Source organism: Peromyscus maniculatus, chromosome 1 (assembly GCF_049852395.1).
Source record: "Peromyscus maniculatus bairdii isolate BWxNUB_F1_BW_parent chromosome 1, HU_Pman_BW_mat_3.1, whole genome shotgun sequence".
Classification (NCBI taxonomy): Eukaryota; Metazoa; Chordata; class Mammalia; order Rodentia; family Cricetidae; genus Peromyscus; species Peromyscus maniculatus.
The window spans coordinates 170,625,990-170,651,130 of NC_134852.1; the positions used below are offsets into that span (position 1 = coordinate 170,625,990).

Genomic DNA, 25,141 nt, shown 5'->3' on the forward strand with positions numbered 1-25,141 from the left:
TCCATCTTTTAATATGAGGCACAGAAGTGGGAATGGAAAGAAACTCTTTCAGAAATCCACTTTAATAAAAATGGCCACTCATGAAGTTAGCAATGGTCACAGGCACATTCTTACTTAGAATAACTGGGCACTTGAGTTGAAGTGGGGGCAAGCAGGTTCAGTGGGACAAGGAGTTTACAGCTTCCATTCCCAGAATTGATAAGGTCCTGCAGCCAGGCCTCTACAGCTGGAGAGCTCTAACAGATGTCAACAGGCACGTTAATCATTTTCCCACCACACAACCTTAGTCACAAGTTCCTGTTAAAAGTGAAATCACCCCCTCTGGTTTAAGTGGAGTTAAATGCTTTTTATTCAGCGAACATTACATTTTTCCTTCTAGATTAAGCTCACGGGAATGTGTTGGGCTGTTCTTTTTACAGCAGCACCTTTTTCATTATTCTCACTAGCTGGGGTTTATCTGGTTGTGTGGTGGATGGAAACAGAGGAACAAAATTCAGAGTCTGAAGACTGAGCCAAGTTTACACTGACTATGGTAATGAACATGGTAAGTCCATGAACATTCTCATTGTTCCTGCTTGGAATTATTTCTTTCATGTGAGCTTTTATCCATCACAAAATGCTCAAGGCATGTTATGGTGAACTGACATTACAAGTCAAATGCATGTAGTGGTTGACTGTGTTTAGGTGAACCTATGTCTGAACTAAGAAATCAAACAGCACAGGGAGGCATGGATGGCAAACAAAATTGCTTCAGTTTCTTGGGGGGAAAAGTCCTTTTATTAATGATGAAACAATGTGCTTATCAAATGTCCTTCCATGTTATTATAGTGATATTTGACCACTCAGTAAATACACTGGAGATATTTTTGTGTGAAGAAAACGACATACACCATTTTGATTGTTATAAACAGCAGGCTGGAAGTTGTATGGATTCTCTGGGGTCAGATGTCAAGTGACCAATAATTTCCATTCTATTAGACATATTATTATCCTATGGTTGTGCATGTCTATTCAGGAAGACGGTATTTTCTTTTCTTAAACTCCACTTGAAAATGCCATGGCAGAATAATATCGCAATTCCTTTTCTGAGAAGCAAAATTATACTTAGATATGATTAGGGAAGTGAAGAATCTTCTTGCCCTGGGTTGGGATGCTTCATTCAACAGTTTTGTTACTGGTGTTCTTTCTTTTCATGCTTCTTGATGGCAGTCTATGAGCACATCAGATAACACAGCAGGTATGACACTGTATCTACCGAATGGATGAGTGACGCTCATCTGTATCTCTTTGGCTCTAGGGAAAACAGGAGGAGGATATGTTTGTTTGGGATCATTCTGGTGACCAGTGACAGAACATTGTGACTAAAATAACCAGAATTAAAACACACACACACACACACACACACACACACACACACACTATGAATATATGTATGAAAACAGAAAACAGGAAGGAGGAAGGAGCAGGAGGGAAGAAGAGAGAGGAAATATGAGCAAAGACATATATAAGAGAGAGAGAAAGAGAGAGAGAGAGAGAGAGAGAGAGAGAGAGAGAGAGAGAGAGAGAGAGAGAGAATATGAAAATGTCATGAAGAAATCCATTATGTTGTACTTGCAAGACTAAATTAGGGCTGGTTGATGCCTTAGTGGTAAAGACTTTTAGATGCCAAGTCTAACGATGATCTGAATTCAATCCCCAGGACCCATATAGAGGAAGGAGAGAACTGACTCTTGTAAGTCGTCCTCTGATCTTCACGTGTGCCATGATGTGCTGGCATGCATGTTCATGTGTGAGCACACATGCAGGATTCACATACACAATAAATAAATGTTTTAATCCCCCAAATAATTTTAAAATGTGAATAAAATAAAATTGGCAGATGGTAGCTTCAAGATGCTCCTGGTATGAGAAATAGCCAGACTGTATGGCTCAAAACAGCTCGCTCTTCCTCTCTCTCACTTTTTTCTTCCTTTCTCCTTCCCTCTCTCCCTTTCCTCCTTCTCCACCCCCCCCATCCCTTGTTCTGTTATTGGATGAATTTTCTTCCAGAGGGTGCAAAGTAGCTGCTAGCATCTCCAGGAACTCTAATATGTCCTTTCAGTTCCAGATCCAGCAGGAAAAAAGCTAATCTTTTCCTGAGCAATCATAGAGGCAAAATCATGGTACTTACTCAGGGTTGGGGAGATCCACTGGATAGTAACTCCGGTCCAGACAGTCTGCATGAAGTCTTGGGTGAACAGTTAATTCATCAATGCATGCAGTAGGGGCGAGCGAAAGAAGCCAGGGGAGTAAATGGAACGTGGGCTGTGATGCAGTCAAGATCTACAGCTGCGGAGGTGGAAGGAGCGTGAGGAAGGTTGGAGGTGGGGAGGCAGCTTAGAGGAACCGGTTCTCCTGAGTATTCAGTGGACCAGCCTGAGACAGGGTGCAGCCCTGTGTATGGCTGAAGAGGACAGCGATGCTGATGCCGGATGGGAGTGTGGATGTGAGGTTTAACAATATCTATTCGGTTTCTGATTCAAAATCTTCCAGGAGCTTCCTGTTGCTTATAGGATAAAATCAAAACTCCTTGGAAGAGCCCCCAAGTCCTCTGTGGCTTGTTTACTGCTGATTCATCTTATTTCCTGCTTAGCTGCTGCTCTCTAGGTTTTTGCTTCAGGATTGTGTGTTATTTCACCAGAGTCTTTGCTTCTTGGCATGCTCACTCCTATATAAGATCAACACAACCATAGATTTCCTGGCACACCTTTCCTGCCTCACCCATACCCTTTATACTGTTTTTGGATCCAATTAGCTGTACCTGCCATCTACTTCTTACTTTTGGAATCAGTGCTGCTCAGATTATATGGACTATCTCCTTGGTTAATGTTCGTATCCATCATTACATTACAAGGTCCAGGAAACTGGTCTGAAAGACTTGTCTTTCACATCTTTACTTTTCTGTTGCTATGATAAAACAAGGCAACTTATAAAAGAAAAATAGTATATTTTTGCTTACGATTCCAGAGGGAGAGTCTGTAATGGCAGAGAGGCATGGCAGAGGTGGCCAGAGCAGGAAGCTAAGAGATTACATTTCTGGCAAACATGAAGCTGAAGAAGAACAGGAAATGGGGGAGGTGCTAGCCTACCCACAGTGATGTACTTCCTCTATCAAGGTTCTGAACTCCTACAGGTCCTAAAGCTTCCCCAAACAGTGCCACCAACTGGGGACCAAGTGTTCAAATACTTGAGCCTACGGAGACATTTCTCATTTAAACCACCACAATAGCCTTAATACTTTACGTGCAGTTAATATTTGAGTGGACACATAAGTACTTGCTGAATAAATGAACAAATGAGTCGGAGGACTAAGCTAAAAGGTTGAGATGAAAATTTTGCTAAAAGGCAGTCAGAAAACAGACAGTAGTTAGGACATGGAGATGAGAAGTGTTCTCAAGCAGCTCAGGTTTTAGAGGAAATATTCAAATGTATCTTTAAAGTTATTTGTTTTTGGTTATTTGCTTACTATGTAGCCCAGGTGGACCTCAAACTTGAGCTCTTTCTGTCTTTGCTGGAATTGCGACATACACAGAGGAAAGCTTGTGTATGTCTGCTTTCCGTTATCATAACAAAACGCCTGAAGTAATCAAATTAAAAAACAGAGGTTTATTTTGACTCACAGTGTTAGAGGTTCTAGGCCATGACCAGTTGACCTCACTGCTTTGGACTTGTGACAAAATACCACGTAATTACAGGAACAAATGGTGAATCAAAACCTGATCACTTCATGCCAGGAAGCAGAGGAGAAAAGGACAGACTGGTTTCTCACTGTCCTTTCACAGAGATGTCTCCAATAACCTAAGTTCCTTTCACCAGGCTCCACCTGTTACAGGCTCTGCCACCTCCCAATAGCACCACCCAGAGATGAAGCCCTTAACACACAGACTTCAGGGACGCACCCAAATTAGGATTCATATTCTTAGCTTTGAGGAATGTATTTCAAAGACTAAGGATAACAATGTCTTGTTTCTTCCTCCACCCGCCCCCCCAACTAAGTAGTCAAGACTTTAAGAGCTATACATTATTACTGTGTTATAAATGTATTAATTCTGAATGATACATTATGCAAATGCTTTATTTCCATCTGTTAGTGCTATCAACATTTCTTCTGACTCTTTGGAACTACAAGCTCCAATGAACATCATCTACTGTTTCTGCATTGACAATTTACTGGGCTGTTTATTCAAGAATGGCTTGCTGGATCTCAGAATGTACATGTGTATTTGATCTAAGAAGAGCCTTATTTCTTTTCTAAATGTTAGCTGTTTATGGACTCCAACTCCCAACCAATATCCAGAGTGCGTAGAGGTTGTAACACTCACAATACTTAGCCCTGCCTACTTTCTAGTTTTGCTTGTCTGAGTAAAAATTAACATTTCATTGTTGTCTTATTTGACATGATTATTTCCTAATAAGCTTTGAAATCTTGACATTTTAGTTTCTTCTATAATTGTATTTTTGTATTTTTTTCATTTTTCTAATGAACCTTTGACTTTTTCTTGTTAGTTTGCTCTTACAAGCTTATAATGAAATGAATGTATATAATACTGGATTACTTTATGCTGGGTTCTTCTCACTCATTAGTAAAAGCTAGTCTGATTCTGAGACGGCAATGGATGTAGAGTGCTTTTGGTTCCTGCTCCCCTCACCGGTGAACAGAGGGCACATCAAGGAAGCCACAAACAACACTTACAACAAAACTAAGTTGGCACCCAGCCTCAACCAGCTTCTCCTTTCTCCCCATCCGGGGCCTGTACCTGCCTCCCTGTCACTGGCTTGAAGAACCAGGCCAGGGACCCTAGAAAGACTTAACACTGTTGATTTTCTGGGGTCATCTGCCCTTATTGCTGAGACCTGGGTCCCATGTTTCAGGTCAAGGCACTATGTCCCTTGGCAATGAGAAGCAGCGATAACCTCACACTCTTCATGAGGGAGTGCACCATTATTCTGGCTTCCAATCAGTCACAATCAGGCTATCTTTCTGGGATCCCAGAAATGCTGAGCCTCCAGGACCAGCCTTTGGAGAAGAAGGACATTTAAAGGTTGATTTGGTTGGTGAGGAGCATGAAGTGGCTTCCAGTCACAGCAAGCACAATGTTTCTCTCCAAGAAGCTTTTGACTGCTAACTGTAGAATTCCCTTTCTTCTATATGGGAATGAAGGGCTCTGTGTTGCTGCTTTCTTTCTTTTTTAATCTCTCTCTCTCTCTCTCTCTCTCTCTCTCTGTGTGTGTGTGTGTGTGTGTGTGTGTGTGTGTGTGTGTGTGTGAGAGAGAGAGAGAGAGAGGGGGGGGGGCAGGCACACACATGCCTTCACTGCTGAACTATTGACTACTGATAGATTCTGGCAGAAGGGCAGTCATTGCCTTTAATTGTGTACTCACTGGAGAGCCCATGAGGTTCCAATAAATACCTCTGAACCCATAATAATCTAGCAAAACAAAAAGACATGAATATAGGAAAGGGACTTTCATGGTGTCTGGAGAGGTGAGATGGCGATTGATAAAGGTGGGAAGGAGATAAGGGAAGGTAGAGGTGAGAGTAATCAGAATGCACTATAAACATGTTAGAAATTGTCTAAGAACAAACCTAAATTTAAAATGTGACTTTGGTGCACATAGATAAGTCCACAGAAAATGTTTATATCAGTTTTTTGTGACAAATAACTAATACAATAGGAAAATTCAGCTTGAAAAAAGGAGATACAAAAGACCACTTTTACAAAAATGGGCAAGAATACTATAGAATCTAGGGATATGTATTTGGCTGAAAAAAAATAAAAAAAAAATGCAAGGAGTTGGATATGGCTTTAATCCCTGCAATCAGGTGGCAGATGAAGATGGATTTCTGAGTTCAAGGCCAGTTGAGTTCTAGGACAGCCGGGGAGACATAGAGAGACTCTGCCTTAAAAACAGAACAAATGGGGGCTGGAGAGATGGCTCAGAGGTTAAGAGCACTGACTGCTCTTCCAGAGGTCATGAGTTCAATTCCTAGCAACCACATGGTGGCTCACAACCATCTAATATGAGATCTTACTGATTCCCTCTTCTGACATACAGGCAAACTTACAGAAAGAACACTGTTTATATAATAAACAAAATAAATCTTAAAAAAAGGGGGGGGTTTAGGGATTTAGCTCAGTGGTAGAGTGCTTGCCTAGCTAGAGTGCTTGTGCTAGCAAGCACAAGGCCCTGGGTTTGGTTCTCAGCTCCGGAAAAAAAAAATAAATAAAAAAAGATAAAATAAAAAAAGCCATGTGGTAGTGGCACACTCCTTTAATCCCAGCACTCAGGAGGCAGAGGCAGGTGGATCTTTGTGAGTTCGAGGCCAGCCTGGTCTACAGAGTGAGATCCAGGAAAGAAACCCTGTCTCAAAAAAACCAAAAAAAAAAAAAAAAGAAAAAAAAAAACCCAGAACAAAAAAAGCAAGGGTATTATAAAAGCCAGGTAACTGACAGAAACAATTATTAGTGTACTAGTGAAGCCAAGTTGTGGTCACTTGGAGCGGGAGATAGTGCTGTGCTTGGGGTATGACATTCTGAAAAGCTGCTTGCAAAATTTTGTTCTTTACCAGGACATAGTTATAAGCATGTTCACCTGGAAATACTTCCCTAGGGTAATTGCTTTCTGTAAATGTTTTTTTTTTTTTTTATACTAAAATGACAAAAACAACATTGCTGAAGATACACAAATGTAGTAAAATATTACGTGAGTAATATTGTCTTATTTTAAAATGAATGGATATGCAACTTCTGTTCTTTGCTTATTTCACTAAATATTTTGTATTTTTTTTTTTTTTTTTGGTATGAGCAACAGGACAAACTGGATGAAAACTAGGATGTTCTTAATTCTACCCTACAACCTGTAGTCTTTACTCTGTAAACACCAGCTTAAATAAACAGGGACCTGTCCTGAGAACATACTCTATGTAGTCAGTAAATGTGGGGATTTTGCTCACGGATTTTGAAGGGCTGACTATGTTCTTCATAACGTATGAATTATAACTTGTCCTTTCCCCTGTCCGTTTCAATTTAATCAAATCTACTTACCTTTTGCATTTGGGGGAAGGGTGGATTCTGGAGTTAGAACTATTCAGCATTTCTCTCAATGAACTCTTGGATATATATTTTTATGCCAAATGTTAAAACAACACAGTGGTGACTAACCTTTGTGCTTTTTCGTTGATAACAAACTTGCTCATGGTAATAAGAAGGATTAAGGAGGCTTCTATAGCTTATAAACTATAATCCGGGCTAGTAAATGTTTTCTGGATACCAAATTATATTATATTATGCATATATATATATATATATATATATATATATATTAATTCGAATGTTTTAACTCTCTCTTAACCTCTTTTAATATCTCTGACTTTCAGTCACTGGAGTAGTTGTTGCAAACTTTCTGCGGAGTTGGAAGTGTTCAGTGTTCCGAGTATGAAGGAAGGAGATACAAACAGAGAACTTTGGGAGGGTCAAGAGAGCTCTGTGTGTGACACAGCTAGAAAGCAGTAATGCGTATTTCTGTGTGAGTCACGATGCAGAAGAGACAGGCAGGCTCATGAGCTAACGATACAGTAAACACGCCGCACACTAAGCAGTGTGGCACGGCGACTAAGCATGATGAGAGTGGAAATTATGTGAAAAGACAGGAAATAAAAGTGGTCAGAAAGCGATTTGGTTCTGGATGTGAGGCGACAGAGCTACAGAAAATTCTGGAGCTTTTTTCCCCCTAACCCCCCCCCCCCTTTTTTTAAAAAAATAATTACAGATTCACAGAAACTAGCAAAAAACGTAGTGCAGAGAGAGATCCCATAGAGCTTTCTTGCAGGTGTCTCTGTTGGGAGCATCTACAGACCAATATTTAAAAGAGCCAATCAACGTTTAGACCACACAAAGACCTTTCCCAGTTGCTCCTAGCCTTACAGCTGCAGTCTAGTGTGGAGGCCGGTTTTGGTCAATGAGTTCAAAGAGGACGGAGCCACAAAACAATGCAGCCAACACTGCTGGATAAGCTGGACCTGTCTGAGAAGTCAGTCTCTTTCTGGGTCCTCAGCCTTGTAAACATTCCACACAATCCTATGTAAACTGACCCTTGCCTCGCTCCCTAGGCGATAACTTGCTGCCTCCGGTCACAGACTTCATTCACACTCACATTTCTGTTCTCTTATTCCAGTGTGCTAAACTCCTCCTAGAAACAGGTCAATCCCCCGACTCCTACCCTCACCAGCAGTCACGTAAGCTGGTGTGCTCTTTGGTTTTTGTCAACTTGACACCAGCGAGAGTTAGCTGGGAAGAGGGAGCCTCAGTTGAAAAGTCGTCTCCTCTATCACGTTGGCCTGTAGGAAGTCTGTGGAGCATTTTCTTGAATAATGACTGATGTAGGAAGGTCCCACTCACTGTGGGCAGTACCATCCCTGGGCAGATGGTCCTGAGTAGTGTCGGAAAAAGGCAGCTGAATAAGCAATGGGAAGCAAGCCAGTAAGCAGTGTTCCTGCCTGATCTCTGCTCCAAGTTCCTGCTTGAACTTCTGCCCTGAATTCCTCAGCGATGGACTATGCTCAGGAAGCCAGATACACTCTTTCCTCCCCGAGGTGTCTTTGGTTGTGATTATCAGAGCAACAGAAAGCAAACCAGGACAGCTACTTTGTAAATAAGTCATATGGACCTGGGAACAGTTCCCATGCACAGACTGGCTCCCAGGTCCTTGCTCTGTCTGCATACCTATGCAGTGGGCACTGCAACAAATTCCTGCACAGAGCAGTGTTTGCATTTTATGCACACAATCATAGTAATGCGGTTGGCAAAGAAGCAGACTTTTTTTTTTTTTTTTTTTTTTTTTTTTTTTTTTTTTTTTGTGAGTTAGGGGAAAGATGGACTTTAGCTGGGGACTCTGCTGTGTTCGATAGTCAGAACTGCCAGTAACTCATTCTCCCAGCATCGCTTCCTTTCCCTCCACCCGTTCTTTCTCCCGCACCCTTTGGATTTCCTCCTGTCTACAGTTACGGTGTATCACTTTGGTTAGTGAAAAGTACAGAGTTCTTCTGTGCTGAAAGAGGAGCAACTGTTTGGAGAATTCTCAGCACTGTCTTGGGGGAAGGAGGTAGATTGTGGAGCCCTGGACTCCTCTGAGGTAAAGGTGAAGAGGCTTCTAGGTCTAGCACATATATACTTACAAACATACACGAGAGGGTTTTGAGTGCTGCAGGCACATGCGTGATTTAGAATTTAACCAAGAAGCAGTATCTATGTGGAAGAAGAGCTCTTTTTTTTTTTTGGAGACAGGTTTTTTTTTTTTTTTTCTCTGTGTAGCTTTGCGCCTTTCCTGGAACTTGCTTTGGAGACCAGGCTGGCCTCGAACTCACAAAGATCTGCCTGCCTCTGCCTCCCGAGTGCTGGGATTAAAGGCGTGTGCTGCCCGGCTGGAAGAGCTCTTACTATCTTTGCCTTGTCTCCCTCAGTGGGATTTGAAGTCGCCATGTATATCGGCAGGCGGGGTTCTGCCTGAGTAGAGAAAATCAGCCAGTTTCCGGTGGGCGTCACCACTGGAGAACTTCACATTTACATTAGGGAATGCTGACTAAGCGTCAGCTCTTCTAGTGCAGGAGCTGAACTTGATGCCATCAAATGTTCTTCCTCCTGGACAGGGGAGAACAAAGGGCAAGTATCCAGGCAGCACTGAGTGGTGTCCTTCTGAAATGACTTTGTTTTCCTGGGTGGCTCTGACCTTGAAAACGGATTGACCATCCTGATGATAGTTTTTGCTTTTCCCACCAGAGTCTCACACATCAGTGACTAGGTTTCCTAGTCCTGTCTTGTGCTAGCCTGGGTGGCACGGCAAGGCTATATGAACCTGCATGCCAGGCAATTTTGATAGTGTTCAGCCCATCTAAGCATGTTTCACCACCTGTGTCTGGACAGGGACTTGCTTTGTTTCAGTAACAATCTCCTTTTGTTGCTTTTATTTTTATTATGCTGCTTCAACTTTGTCAAATATATTAGGGACACCTAATATCAACATGCATGCAGTGTGTTCCATTTCTCTCTGTATATTCATGCTTGAGTTAGCATTATAATGCCACTCTAAAATAGATTAGCTTGATTGTTTTTAAAGCTTTTTGCTTAAGGAAAATCTGTAAAGTCCTACAGACTATGACTTAGTATTGTGATTTGGATATGAAGACTTTCCTTAAAAATTACTCGTGTATTACAAGGTTGCTTACTGGATAACAGTGGTATTTTGGGAGGTGTTAGAAAGTTGGAAAGGTAGAGCTGGGCGGTGGTGGCGCCCACCTTTAATCCCAGCACTTAGGAAGCAGAGCCAGGCAGGTGGATCTTTGTGAATTTGAGACCAGCCTGGTCTACAGAGCGATATCCAGGAAAGGCACAAAGCTACACAGAGAAACCCTGTCTCGAAAAACAAACAAACAGAAAACAAACAAACAAAAAAAGAAACTTGGGAAGGTAGAACTTGACTGGGAGAGGTAGGTCACTCAGGATGGGTTCTTGGGGTGTATATTATTCCTGGCCCCTTCCTGTCATGCTCACGTTCTGCTTCCTGTCTGGATGAGATGAGAAACCTTTACCACATACCACGATGTTCTTTCTGTTTGACTACATGGGGCCAATGGGCCATGGATTGAACCCTCTGCCGCCATGAGTTAGAATAAATCTTTGCTTTTTACTTTTCTTGGGCGTCTAGTCACAACAATGAAAGCTGACACACTTCATAAGTTGTACCTATTTTCAAACACCATTTAAAGTGGCAGAGGGTTCTTTTCCTTCCTTCCTTCCTTCCTTCCTTCCTTCCTTCCTTCCTTCCTTCCTTCCTTCCTTCCTTCCTTCCTTCCTTCCTCCCTCCCTCCCTCCCTCCCTCCCTCCCTCCCTCCCTCCCTCTCTCTCTCTCTCTCTCTCTCTCTCTCTCTCTCTCTCTCTTTCTGGTATTTTTTGAGACGGGCTTCTCTGTATAATAGCTATGGCTGTTCTGGAACTCAATCTGTAGACCAGGTTGGCACGGAGATCCTCCTGCCTCTGCCTCCCAAGTGCTAGGATTGAAGGCATACACTACCACTATCCCACTAGGAAAGGGTAATTTTAAGGAAGTATGATCCTTTATATCTTTTATTAAAGAGTAAAGGTTGGCAAGGGAGCAGCAGTGTTTTAGAATACCTGCTTAGCATGTGTGAAACCCTGGGTTCAGCGTGATCAGGAGAACTGTAAATGCTGAGTGAGGGAAGGAGTTCCTTCCTATCTTTATGGAGCTTAAAACTAGTCCAAATAAAACCGGTTGAAAGTTTTCAAATGAATATCCTGTTTGTCATTGTGCCAAGGGAGGTCTGGGCATATTTAGAGACATCAAAGTGATTGGAGGAGCCTTGTGGCTGAAGTCTTACAGGAAGGGTTGTGGGTTGGCCTGGAAGGTAAAGTGGCTATGCAAACACAGACACTTTTAAGGGTAAAGGAGGGTGTAAATAATGTTTACACTTGAGGCATATACTGGGTATTGGCTCCCCTGGTCAGGTAGAGTTAGGAGAACTTATGAGTATAACTGGTAGAGAAGTGTGCTAATCGGTTCAGTGCCATGACTGGCAACTTTGACAGTGTACATTATTCTGTTGCCTTGCATTTCCAGAAGCTAGAAATTGGAGATCAAGTGTCAGTGAGGCTGGTGCCTCTGAAGGCTGGGAGGGACAATCTGCTCAAGCTGTCTTCGCCCTGGTGCTTTTCGTGTGCTTCCTGTCATTACAGTCCTGTGTCCAAAGTTTTCTTTTTTTATTGCTCTGTATTCTAACACAAATTCTAACATTCCAATTTCCAATTTACATATAATATATATTTAAATAAAAATGCAACTAGTAGTTCAGTGGTGGAATACTTGCACAGCAAGAGCAAGGTTCTTCTTCTTTTTTTTTTTTTTTTTTTTTTTTTTTTGGTTTTTCGAGACAGGGTTTCTCTGTTTAGCTTTGTGCCTTTCTTGAAACTCGCTTTGGAGACCAGGCTGGCCTCGAACTCACAGAGATCCGCCTGCCTCTGCCTCCCGAGTGCTGGGATTAAAGGCATGTGCCACCACTGCCCGGCAAGAGCAAGGTTCTTAGTCTAATCCTTAGCACTGAAAAAAAAGAACAATCTTTTTCTTCTTTTTGAAATAAAGTATGCGTGCGTGCGTGCGTGCGTGTATGTGTGTTTGCATGTGTGTGCATGTGGATATGGAGGACAGAAGTTGATGTTCGGTGCCTTCCTTTTCACTCTCCATCTTATGTATTGAAGCAGGGTTTCTCACTTGAATGCAGAGCTTGATGTTTTGGCTAGCCTAGCCAGCCATCTTCCCCTAGGAAATCTGTCTCGACTCTGGAGGGAGTGGCCTGACATAACTCTCTAGCATTTACATGGGTATTGAGGACTTAAACTCCGGTCCTCACACTTGAGACAATATTTCTACCTTAGCTTCCCAAATGTTGGGATTACCACTGTATGCCACCCTGCCTGGCTTTGGTAGATTTTCAAAGTATGAAGTCCAAGGATTGGAATTGTGATGAAAAGGGATGTGCCTTGCATAGACTGCTAAAGTCCCTCATCCCCAATTAAGAATATTCTAGTCTCTGTTTATGTGGGAGGAGAAAGGGTCTGTCTTCCTGGCTATTAGACAGTGTTGGAGCACACGGGATAAGTGTTATTCAGCCAGTGAAAAAAAATACAGTGTTTCCTTTCTACAGGAATTTGGGTTTGCAACAGTTTCAGAGAATGAATGGATGGAATTGATCTTCACTTTGAGTTTGAGCAGGAAGATTATTTTAGTCAGGGTTTCAGTGGCTGTGATGAAACACTATTACCAAAAGCTACTTGGGGAGGAAAGGGTTTATTACATCCATACTCCCAAATAACAGCTGATCAATCATTGAAAGCAGTGAGGGCAGGAACTCAAACAGGGAAGGAACCCCGAAGCAGGAGCTGATGCAGAGGCTGTGGAGGGGTGCTTCTTAAGGCTTCTTCCTCATGGCTTGCTCAGCATGCTTTTTTTTAATTAAAAATAAAATTTTAATGTAATATATTTTAATCATGGTTTCTCTTCTCTTGTCTCCTCCCAGACCATTCCCCACTACCTGCTCATCCAACTCTTTTTCTCTTTCTTTAGAAAACAAACAAGCTAATAAACCATCAGTATAAAACAAAACAGACAAACAGAATAAAAAAGAAAAAGCATGAGAAACAGACACACGTGTGTGTGCATACACACACACACACACACACACACACACACACACACACACACCCTAGAAACACAAAATCAGAAACCATAATAAATAACCAAAAGACTGGTAAAATTAAAAAAAAAAAAAAGGAACACCCTAGTAAAGCATTGTGAGACAAAACATCTCCAAAAACACCACTGAGATCGTTTTGTGTTGGCCATCTACTGCTGGGCATGGGGCCTGCCTTCAGTGTGGTTTAATACATCCAATGAGACTCCACTGGAAGAAATTATGTTTTCCTTTGTGAGTGGTTGTCAACTGAAGATAGCTTTTGGATTAGGGATGAGGCCTCAAGTACAGTTTCCCTCTTGGTGTTGGGACCCTATCTGTCAGCCTGCTTTCTTATAGAACCCAGGACTACCAGCCCAGGATGTCCCCACCCACAATGGTCTGGGCTCTCTCTCCCTTATCTATCACTAATTAAGAAAATGCCCTACAGGCCTGCCTGCCTGCTCACAGCATGATCTTATGGAGGCATTTTCTCAATTGAAGTTTCCTCTTCCCAGATGACTTTAGCTCTTGTGACAAGTTGACATAGAACTAGCCAGGACAAAGGTCTAAAAACAGAAACAGTTACGCAGAAAGGGCTGAATTCCATCCTTATTACTGACTTTTCTCCAACTTGTAAAAACATATTTTTTGAGACAAGGTTTTGTTCTATAAACCTAAGCTGGCCTTAAACACCCAGAAACCTTCCTGCCTCAGCCTCTGATGTGCTTGGATTGCAGGTGTAAGCCACCACACCTACTCTGATCCCCTTAATAACCAGTAATTCTACATTTCCCCCAGTTGTACAAATGTTCTTGTAATTGTGGCTGGGCTTGTAATTGTGGCTGGGCTTGTGGAGGTTGGAGTATATTATCTTTCAGAATGGCACTGTACTTTTTTTTATGTTCTCTGTGCTTCTGAAAGCAAGAGTGATGACTCAGTGTGAGAGTCGTAAGCCAGGCATGGCATCGAACTGGGCAGGACCGCTCCCACACACGGCGCCTTTTCTTCTTGGTGTGAAGAAAAAGAGTCACTCATTTCCCCCAGTCCTAAAAGAATCCGAGGTATTACTTTGGAAAATTTCTAACAATCCGTCCAAGGAAAGGAAATGAAACCAAAACCAAATTCAAATCCAAGCCTGCAACCGTTCTCCTTCAGAGTTGAATATGTATATTAGAAATTATCCCTTAAGGTTCTTGATTATTCGGGGCTCGTTAAGAAAAGAAAGCATGGCTGGGCCATCCTTCCCAGTGGAAAGATATCAGCTGTTCAACTCCACCCTAAACTCACAAACTTGACTTTTAATGTTGAAGCCCTAGCTTAAGAACTGTTAGCTCAGACATCAAAACTCCCCATGTGCGCATGCACATTAGAAGGCTTGAAACTTTGAAAACTCTGGGTAAAAGGAGAGACCAGACAAAAGAGAAGAAAACCTAAGAGAAGGATGGACGGAGGAAGAAGGAGAGGGCAGGGTGTGGCCAACGGAAGAGAAGAGAAGCCCTTGACGTTGCTGAGGCGTGTGCACGGTGCTCCAGGTGTGCTTTGGGTTTTGATTGTTCACCCTCCAGTAAACTTGAGCTCTTTGAAGGCTGTACACTATCTTACTCACCCTTGACTTTTCTGGCATCCAGCATGGTCTGTCAAACAGTCTGTGTTTGGGGGACTATTTGTCAGTCTGAACCAGCCCACCCTAGACAAGTAATGGATGTTCTGAAATTTAAGCTTCCCAGCTAGAGGTATGTTTGTGGCCAGGATAGTTTTATAGTCAATCTTTTCAACAAATTGAGGGAACTATGAAAGAGATGCCTGGGCTCTACCTTAGAAGTCCTAGGGGAGGGTCTGAGGATCTGCCAAGTGAAGCCCAGCAATGAAAACATCCCTAGTGACTGTGCAATGATTCATGTGGAATAATACTTTTTTTTTTCCATTATCATGACTTTGGTGGACAGCAAGAGGACTTCAGGCAGCCTCTAGTTGCCCATTTTGCAATAACTACAGGTGGCTACGTTAGTCAGTGGCACGAATAGCCCCAAGGAATAATGGCCATTGTTTTTGAGATTCACAGAGCAGAGGACCTCGCCTGTGACTAGGCCTTCCAGTCTGATGTGCATCCTTTGCTCTCACTCCATATCCCTGGAGGTCCTCAATAGCCTGGAAACACCCACTAACGGCTCCTAGAAGACACTCCTCAGTCAGCTTTCCTGAAAGATAGTTTTTTGAGACTGGTGTCCTCCAACATCTGGCTGAGCCGGTTCTTCTAATCAAGTCACCTTCCTGGCCTTAACACCTTGTCTCTGGGCATTACTGGCCAGCTGTACAGTGAGAAGCCACACTGGGTTTGGTAACACACTTATTACAATGCCTCCAGTATTTTTGAAACAGCTTGGAACCAAAGCGTCTTGTAAACCAGCACATTTAGATGGTCAAAGCATTTAGGGATCACCTTTGGCTCCAAGTGTCTTGAAGCTTGATCTGAAAAGCACATGTGACCACCCTAACATGCACAATTGCCAGAGAGATTAAAGTAGAAGATCACAGTCACAGGGCACTGAGAGGTGTTAGCAGGTTCAGAAATGACCTACGGAGGACACAAGTCTGGATGGAGACTCTGGCTTGCCTCATAAGACCATCCGTGCATGTTAGATGTCTACAGACCGTTAACAAGGAGGAGGTAAACCAAGAGGAAAGGACTTCTCATTTCTTAAGAGACAAAACAACAAAATGCCAAGTATACAAACTTACTCACAAACAAGGAGATGACCTTTAACACCACACTGAGAAATGAGGGAACAAGTTTTATTAACTGTGACTGCAGATGTGAGCTCACCAGGCAAAACTTTGGACTGGACTTAATAGTAGGTGTCACTAATTTAAAGTCACCTGTCCAGGATAAATGCCTAGTATTGTTCATTATAGTATTTGTAATCTGCTGAGCATCATCTCTGCCATGTGTCACCTCTTCCAACACAGAGAGATACATACATCTTGAGTCACTGACCACAGCCCTAGGTAGACAAGACTGTGTGGTCAGAGGACCACCACTTGTCCCCCTCTAGTCCCCACCCCTGGGTCCCCATAACAGAAGTCACAAAAAAGCATTTGTATAAGACTTCATAAATAAAACAAATCTTTGTTCAGTGTAACCTCTGTGAGAAAGGTGAGTTTTCTTTATTATTCTCTCTGTATAGGTAAGTAAACTGAGTCCCAGAAGGGCCTTTTGTTATGCTCAGCAACTCACCGGTGTTTAAGAACACCGAGAACCTAAACTCCGAGGGTCTCCTCACATCCAGCTCTAACCCAAGAATCTAAAATCTGTCTGATGACAGTGACGATCCCATCCGATTCTTGGACTACTTCTTTGGAGTCATCTCTTTCCTACACAGGAGGTAACAGAACCCAAAAGGCGTTGTGACAACTTCACAGGGCTGTAAAAGGCAGTGTCCCCGTGAAGGTGGAGCCCAGATTTTCTGACTCCACAGTCTTCAGGCAAGGTTTTGGTAGCTAGCTTGGAAAATCTAGGATGAAAGCGGAACCCGCGGCGGAGCACTCTCCGGTATTGCACGGGTCAGGCCCGGGGCTCCAGGTGGCTGTGGGTGGAGCCAGGCGCCCGCGTATCTAACTGCGATCTAGAATAGGTAGGATTTGCGAAATGCTAGCTTTCAAGTCCTCTAGTCTCCACCCGAAGATGATTATCATAGCTGAAGTTTTGGCAACCTCGTGGACCCTCCCGAAGGGCAGGACCCGCAGCCTTTCCTCCCTGAGTTGGGACCCTGCCAGAGCTGGGTCGTGGCCGAGCGGAAACCGAACCCGGGGTCCCAGCGGCGGGGCGCGCGTGTGAGTCCGGGTCTACGGAGTCCTGGAGGAATCGAGTCTGGTGAGGTGTCCGGGTCCCGGAAGAATCCGCTGTCGCTTCGGCTCCTGTGGCGGTGAGAATGCAGGTCAAGGTAAAAGTTGGGCCTGAGTCTGTCCGCCTTGGCCCCTGTCTACTGCCCCTGCGGGGGACCCCTGCGCGATCAAGGTTCCGAGGTCGTGGAGAGTGACAGCGCCCAGTCCAGCGCTTTAAAGGAAAACCGAGTGCCGTGTCTAGGTGTCCTCTAAGACTACTGGGGCACAAGCTGCCTATCATCTCTACAGGTTTTTCTTTACTTCCATACGTTGTGTGAGAAATTGTATCACTTATTGTGCCCGTTGTGTTTCAGGCATAGTTCAGGCTTGCCACATGTTGGCTCTTTTCAGCTTGGCCTGGCTGGTAAGAGCACATTCTCTGTTGTCTTCTCAGGCAGCCTGAATTGGCATCTCAGCTCCATCACTACCTGTGACCCTAGGAGCTTAGTTATTAGCTTCAGCTCTAGCATTTGGAGCAACTGGAAAATACTGTTTGAAGATTACGTGGGATATGATACGCCGTGTGCCCTTAGAATAATGTTTGATGTATTTGAGAAATTGCAAGAGCGTTCCTTTTCCTCCTGGGTGTGGATTTGATCCCACGGCCTCCAGTACCCAAGCTCCCTACCACTAAGCTACATTCTTTTCCTTTTAAATACTTTTTATTTCGAAGAAGGAGCTCACTAAGTTTCCCAGACTAGCCTTGAATTTGTAATCCCACGGACTCACTCAGCCTCTCCAGGAGCTGGGCTAACAGGCCTACACCAGCAGGCCTGGCTTAACGGTTCCATCCTGACAATAATCCTATAATGTTCTAAGTGCCATCATTCTCCCAACCTTCTTCCTGTGGGGAGAAAATGAAGCTGAGGGAGAAAGTAGAGTTGAGATTTGAAGTCATGCCCAGGTATAGAACACATAGAAAAATCTAGCCAGACATGGGATGGTGATAGTTTAGCTTGTTCTAGAGAACTATACAACTCACTGAGTTTCTTTGTCCCTGTGTGTATGTGTGTGTGTGTGTGTGTGTGTGTGTGTGTGTGTGTGTGTGTGTGTGTGTGTGTGTATCTCATGTGGATTGCCATGGTGGCATGTGGAGAGCAGATGATAGCTTCACGAGTTGGCTCTCTCCTTCCCCTGTGGATTGTCCTTCGGTTACAGGCTTGTGCAACAATTGATCTTATACACTTTTACTTGATGAGCCATCTCTCAGGCTCCCGTATGACTTTGATGCACTAATTTATTCTTTGCTTTGGATTCCTTCACAACCAATATATCATTAGCTATTTATCTGGATTGGTTAATTTGACTCATTGGATTTGAGTTTAACCTGTGAGAATTTGCTTGACTGTTTCTTATTTCTCATGAGGCGTTGTAACTATATGAGTGGAACAAATTATTTAGGATATACATATATATATATATATACATACATATATACACACATATATATGTGTGTGTACATACATATATCCATACATATATTTATGTATGTCTCCATTGTTTTAATTTGTGCATTTGTGTAAAAGGAATCAGATTGTGCTGTTAATAGTTTCTAGGAAAAAGTCCATGTCAATTCATATGGTGCTTGCTCAAATTAAGACCATATATACAGAGTTTTCTCCCTATGATTATCACTCTTCTAAATTCATTCAACCAACCCATGTTTGTGGAGTGTCAGCTATGTGATGAGCCTGGGAATGTAGTATGAATGGGACTTTTATTGTTGAGATAAAGAAGGGATGATGAACCCTATGGGACTGAGTTCATCTTCAGCTACAGTTAGCTTGTTTTGTTTTGTTTTTCTCTTTCCTGGAGTGCACATGTCATACAGTCAAGCTCTCTCCCTTACTTCCCTCCCTGTAAAGTAATAACTGTTAGCATGTGTGCCATCAGACCCTCCCTCAGAACTGTATCCTTGAGAGACAGAAGTAGACTTTCTGAATGGGCAAACAATGCAATACTTGCCTACATGCAACAGAATCTTTTTAGCCTTGAAAAGGACAGAAGTTTTGCCATTTGCTGGCACATGAGTGAAAATTGGGGCCGTTTTATGACAAATATATGACTCCACTTATGACATATTTAAGAATGTCAAATTCATAAAAGTGAAATGCTGAGTGATGATTGCCAGGGGAGGGAGAGCAGAAAGATGGAGCTGTTGTGTGGGTCTGGAGTTCCAGCTTCTGAGCATAGAGGAGGGAGTTCCAGAGATGGCTGCATAACAATGTGAATATATGTATCCATACTGAACTGCAAACTTAGAAAACAGGATAGTAAATATTATATCATGTATCTTTTTTCATAGTGACAAATACAAGCAGACCAGTTATAATGGTCCATGCTTATAATCCCAACACTTAGGAGGCAGATGCAGGAGGATCATGAATCTAAGCCAGTCTGTGTTACATACTGAATTAGAGGCCAACTTCAGCTGCAGAGTGAGACCTGGTAGCAAAATCAAACAAACATCAAAGAAAGATGCTCACATAAACTATGTAATGAGATTTTTTTTCTAAATTTTGGATATGATAGTGTAATCTGAACTCAGTAGAAGTGGGGAAGGTGTGGTAATGGAGTACTCTGGAAAATTTCCCCTTGATTTGGGCAGCCCAACACTTACTCTTTCTCAATGTCTTTTGATTCAGGGTCTCAAAAGATTACAGACCTGCCACTATGAAAACTTCTTTCCCTTACTCTTGACGAGTGTTGGCATTTCTGCTTTTCTGTGGAAGAGGTTCTTTGTCATGGATACTATAGGAAAACTCTAAGACTGTTTCAGAGTGTTGCAATCTGTTTCCAGCAGTGAGAAGCAATCATTTGATTTGCCTTAGAGGTTGGATGCCTTCTCAGGGTTTGGCCAGCAGTTCCTTTTTGCCATTGCCACAGCCCTACAGTCCATCTGTGTAGACATTCATGGGGAGGCCAGAGGTCAACATCAGGTGTTGTTCCTCAGGATGACTGTCCACTTTGTTTTGAGGTAGGGTCTCCCTCTGGGATCTGTTGTTTGCCTGACTCGGCTATGCTGGCTAATTTGGGAGCCCAGGATGCTTCCTGCCTCCACTTCCCCAGCTTTGAGATAACAAGCATGTACCACTGTCTGACTTCTTATGTGAGTATTAAGGATTAGACTTAGATCCTGTGCTTGTGCAAGTACTTTGCCTACTGAGTCACATTTCCAGTTCCCTACAATCCATTTTGAATGGGAAAGAAGGGTACTCAAAGCTCAGCAAGGTGCCATCCCATATGTGGTTGCATTGCTTTTCCCCTGCTGACCTTGGGTATGTAGCCTGTGGAAGCCTGGCATGGCTGGCATCATGGTGAACTCATTGGTTCACCAAGGAAGGTATTGTCATTCTCTGCTTCCTGCTGGCTCCAGATCTTCTGGAAAGAGCCCATGCCAGATGGGCATCAGATATCCCAGGTTTCTAATGATTAGATTGTTCTTTATTTCTGCCTCATCCTTAAACTGTATGTGGACATTACATGGAATTTCCTTTGCCAGACTCAAAAGTCTAGGACATTGGATGATTATAGTTTCTTACTTGTCCAGTTATGGACTAGTAACTTCTTATGAATGGTCCTTTTTTTTTTTTTTTTTTTTGCTTAAGCAGAACAGCCAACCAGGGAAGCAAAGATCTTGGTGAAAAATAAGTACCTTCTATAGCAGATGTATTAAGAGACCTCGGAGAAAGGTCTTTGCTTAGTGCGTTTAAGTTTGACAGTCTTCACCCTCCTTAGTGTTGGGAGATGTTGGCATCTGGCTTGAGAGGGCCAGTTCCAGCTGCCCCTGCAAACCACAGTTAATTTTGGGAGCAAGGCAGAACTTTTTGCTCATGATTAGATCATAATGTCTGAAAACCACGTGCTGTTTTCAGAATGCATGTTGTGTTACCTTTTTATGGAGTTCTCTCTGTTGGGACTAAATAAGAATTAAGAAATAGCAAGAAGCCAGGTGGTGGTAGTGCACACCTTTAATCCCAGCACTTGGGAGGCAGAGGCAGGTGGATCTTTGTGAGTTCGAGGTCAGCCTGGTCTACAGAGCAAGATCCAAGACAGGCTCCAAAACTACACAGAAAAACCCTGTCTCGAAAAACCAAAAAAAAAAAAAAAAAAAAAAAAAAAAAAAAAAAAAAAAAAAAAAAAAAAGAAAGAAAGAAAGAAAAGAAAAGAAAAGGAATAGCAATGACAAATATTTGGGGATATTAGCAACAGAAGTCAAGAAAAGGGAGGTCTGGGGCAGTAGTTCAGTGTCAGAACACTTGCCTGGCATGCACAAGGGCCTTTAGCACTGAATAAAAGAATGCAATGGAAAGAACCCATGTTCTACTGTTGGTTCTGCGTCCTCTGGACTCATAAGTAACCTCACTTGCCTTACCCATGAAACAAACAGCCACCCTTTACAGGCCACCTCTTTCTAAGCATTGTGACTGTGATTTGGGTCTGAGATTCCACTGGAATCTGTTGAAAGCAATAGATGAAGGACGTGAAATCACAAATGGAGTGGAACCCAGGTATGGCTAGCACCACAGGAAACTGACTTCTACACCAAGCTCTGTCTTGCTATGGCCCCTCAGCTTCAGCTTTCTGTTGCCAGATTTTTCTTTCCTTCATTTCCTTGTGAAAGAGAATACGAATAATACATATCATTTCCTGAAAGGGAAATCTTCCAGTTTTCACATTTTGATAATTGGTTCGAATTTTTTTCTTAAACTGTGTAGACTGAACAGAACGCATCTGTGATCTGCAGTCTCTGTGTGGGCTGTTATTTATTTCCATGTGCTTTTGTTTGTTTTCTGAGGTGAGGCTTTCTTTCTGCCTGTGTTCCATTCTTTTTTTTTTTATTCTGAAGAAAGAGTTATGTGTGCATACATGTTTGTGCATGTGTGTGTGTGTGTATTTGGTGTATGAGTTTGTGCATGTGTGCACAGGTGTTCTTTGTGGTGTTATTGTGTTCCCCAAAATATTGTGCACGCTAATAAACTTATCTGGGGTCACAGAACAGAAAAGCCACAATATTAAACATAGAGGACAGGCAGTGGTAGCACATGCCTTTAATCCTAGCATTCCAGAGGCAGAAATCCCTCTGGATCTCTGTGAGTTCAAGGCCACATTGGAAACAGCCAGGTGTGGTGACTCATGCCTTTAATTCCAGAAAGTGAGTCTTTAATCCCAGGGAGTGATGGCAGAAAGCAAAAAGATATATAAGGCATGAGGACCAGAAATTAGAAGCTTTTAGCTGGTTAAGCTTTTAGGCTTTTGAGCAGCAGTTCAGCTGAGACCCATTCGGATGGGGACACAGAAGCTTCCAGTCTGAGGAAACAGGATCAGCTGAGGAAATGGCGAGGTGAGGTAGCTGTGGCTTGTTCTGCTTCTCTGATCTTTCAGCATTCACCCCAATAACTGGGCTCAGGTTTGATTTTATTAATAAGAACTTTTAAGATTCATGCTACAGTTCTTGCTTACACAGACCAGTGTTTGATGTCAGATGTCTTCCATAGTTACTTCTGCACCTTTGAGATTAGGTTTCTCGAGGAACTCAGGCACTTGTAGAACCCTGGCACTAGACTGGCTAGCCAGCAAACCTCTGGGATCTATCTGCCTGTCTCTGTACTCAACACCCCCTACCCCCATCCCCCACGCCTGTGCTGTCATTGTAGGTATGAACAGTCACATCTGACTTTTTATGTGGGTTCTGGGAATCTCAATTTAGGCCTTCATACTTAGCAAGGACTCAGCCCTCTAAACATTTCTCCAGCCCTTTCCATTTTTAAAGAAAAAAAATCAACAGTTTTATTGAGATAGAGTATATTTATAATTCACTGAAATTGTCTAATTTTATGTCTTTAGTCCCAGTAGTAACTGTACTAGTTACTACCTCCTTCTCCCATATCTATATTATCCTCCACTCACTGGTCTGCCTTCTGTCACTGTTAAGTTTCCCTGTTCTGGGCATCATATATAAAGGGTTGCATGCTCCTGACAGTTCTTAGTGACAAGCTTATCTCATCCTGATGTGTTCAGGGTTATCCATGCTGCAGCATATCCAGGAACATCCTCTCTTTGTCTTATTAAACAATATTTAGTTGCATATATATACACGTATGTAATAATCAGTTTTTCATTAGTCTTATGGACATTTGGTTGCTTCTATTTTTTGGCTCATATATAGATGCATTTATGAAAATTTGTGTGCAAGATTTTGAGTGGATTTGTTTTCATTTCTCTTGGGTGGACATTTAGGAGTTACATTGCTGGGAGATGCAGTAAATCTGAGTTTAGCTTTCTGAGAAACTGTAGACTTCTTTCCTAAAGCCTCTGTACCATTCTATATTCCTTTTTTTTTCCCCAGAGCTGAGGACCGAACCCAGGGCCTTGTGCTTGCTAGGCAAGTGCTCTACCACTGAGCTAAACCCCCAACCCCACCATTCTATATTCCTATCAGCAGTCTATTAGAGTTCTAATTTTTTTGCACCTTCCTTATTTTCTGACTTTCTGACTATGGCCATCACAGTGGATGCATAGGCAACCTCCTGGTTTTGATTTGCATTTCCTTGAAGCCTAACAATTTTGAGCATCTTTTGTGTGCTTATGGCTGTTTGTGTGTTTTCTTTGGAAAATTGTGTATTTAGGTCCCTTCTGTGGCACTTATATTTGAACCAACACTTGAGATTGTCTCCTGGAAGAGTACATATTCATATCCACAGAAAAGCTGACTTGAAATTCCTAATGGCTCACAACCCTCTTGTTGTCTCTGTGGGTCTAGGCTCACACAGAAGACATGCTATGTTGCAGGGACTTTCCTGGGCATTTTCCATGCTTGTATATGAGGGGCCTCACAGGATTCAGGGGGTGAAACAATATTTAAGAAATTAATTTGCAAACCTTAAAGCACTGCTGTTAAACTATCATTCTTTTTTTAGATTTATTGTAGTTTATGTATATGAGTATTTTGCCTGTGTGAATGTATATGTGTGTATCATGTAGGTACCTGGTACTTGTGGAGGTCAGAAGAGAGAGACTGATTCCCTGGAACTGGAGTTACAGATGGTTGTTAGCCACCATGTGGATGCTGGGACCTAACCCCAGTTCCTCTGGAAGAACGAGTGCCCATAACCACTGAACCATCCCTCTTTCCAGCCCCTAACCATCATTCTTGAGCTAGAGGTTCTCTGATGTAAAGAGTTCATCAATCTATTACAGAAAAGCACCTGGCATGGAGACAAACCCCAGAGCCACTATCAACAAGTGAGGCAGCAGCTGAAAATGGGGCTTCTGAAGCTAGGGGCCAAGAATAGTGTGTGTGTGTGTGTGTGTGTGTGTGTGTGTGTGTGTGTGTGTGTGTGTGTGTGTGTCTCCCACTATGGGTATTTAGAGGTCAGAGGACAATTCGGATGTTGGGCCTTGCTTTCCAATTTGCATTCTGAGACAAACATCCTCAGCTTACTCCTGGCTGGTGGGCTTTGTATTCCACGCTGTGGCTTTTTCATGGGTTCTCACCATAGACCCTCATGTTTGCACGCTTTATCGTCTGAGCCATCTCTCTAGCCCCTCAGAGTATTTTTAAAACGGTAATTTGGGAAGGAAATCACATGTTGCCCTCATCAGGCCTATGTGGGATACAAATAAGAGGCAGAATAATGACAAGTAGGAACAACTGAGGGTTATTGTTCATAGTGAGAAGACCTCAGCAGTAATGGACTGGTCAGGGGTATGGCCTGGAAAACTTCCTTCTGAAGTCAGCATGGGGTGGTATTTGGGTCAGCTGCCTGGGGTTTAGGTTATAGTTTAAGCTCATGTCCAAGAATGTGAAAAGTGCAAGTGTATGCCACCACTCTTAGCTTGGTATGAGCAATGCATTCTGCAGATAAGAGATGGTGCACTGAGTTGCTAAGGGCATGAATCTGAGTCTGCATGTGAGTCCTGAGTGAGACTGCGCAAATATGAATGCTAGGTCAGAGTGCCTACTTATGAACCCTGGGT

The 25,141-nt window shown here is 42.8% G+C and overlaps 1 protein-coding gene across 3 annotated transcripts in view; it reads left to right on the top strand.

The window, feature by feature from the left end:
- Positions 1-397: 397 nt before the first annotated feature.
- The window catches only part of Trpm6 (transient receptor potential cation channel subfamily M member 6), a 160,815-nt gene continuing 136,071 nt past the window's right edge, over positions 398-25,141 (top strand). For 2 of the 3 annotated variants that reach the window (XM_076560997.1, XM_076561010.1), the window contains exon 1: positions 398-544. In XM_076560997.1, coding sequence (XP_076417112.1) covers positions 530-544 — 15 coding nt within the window. In that variant the 5' untranslated portion in view covers positions 398-529. Of the gene's footprint in view, positions 545-17,059; positions 17,221-25,141 lie in introns of those variants that run through there. The other variant, XM_042261624.2, reaches the window with a different exon arrangement.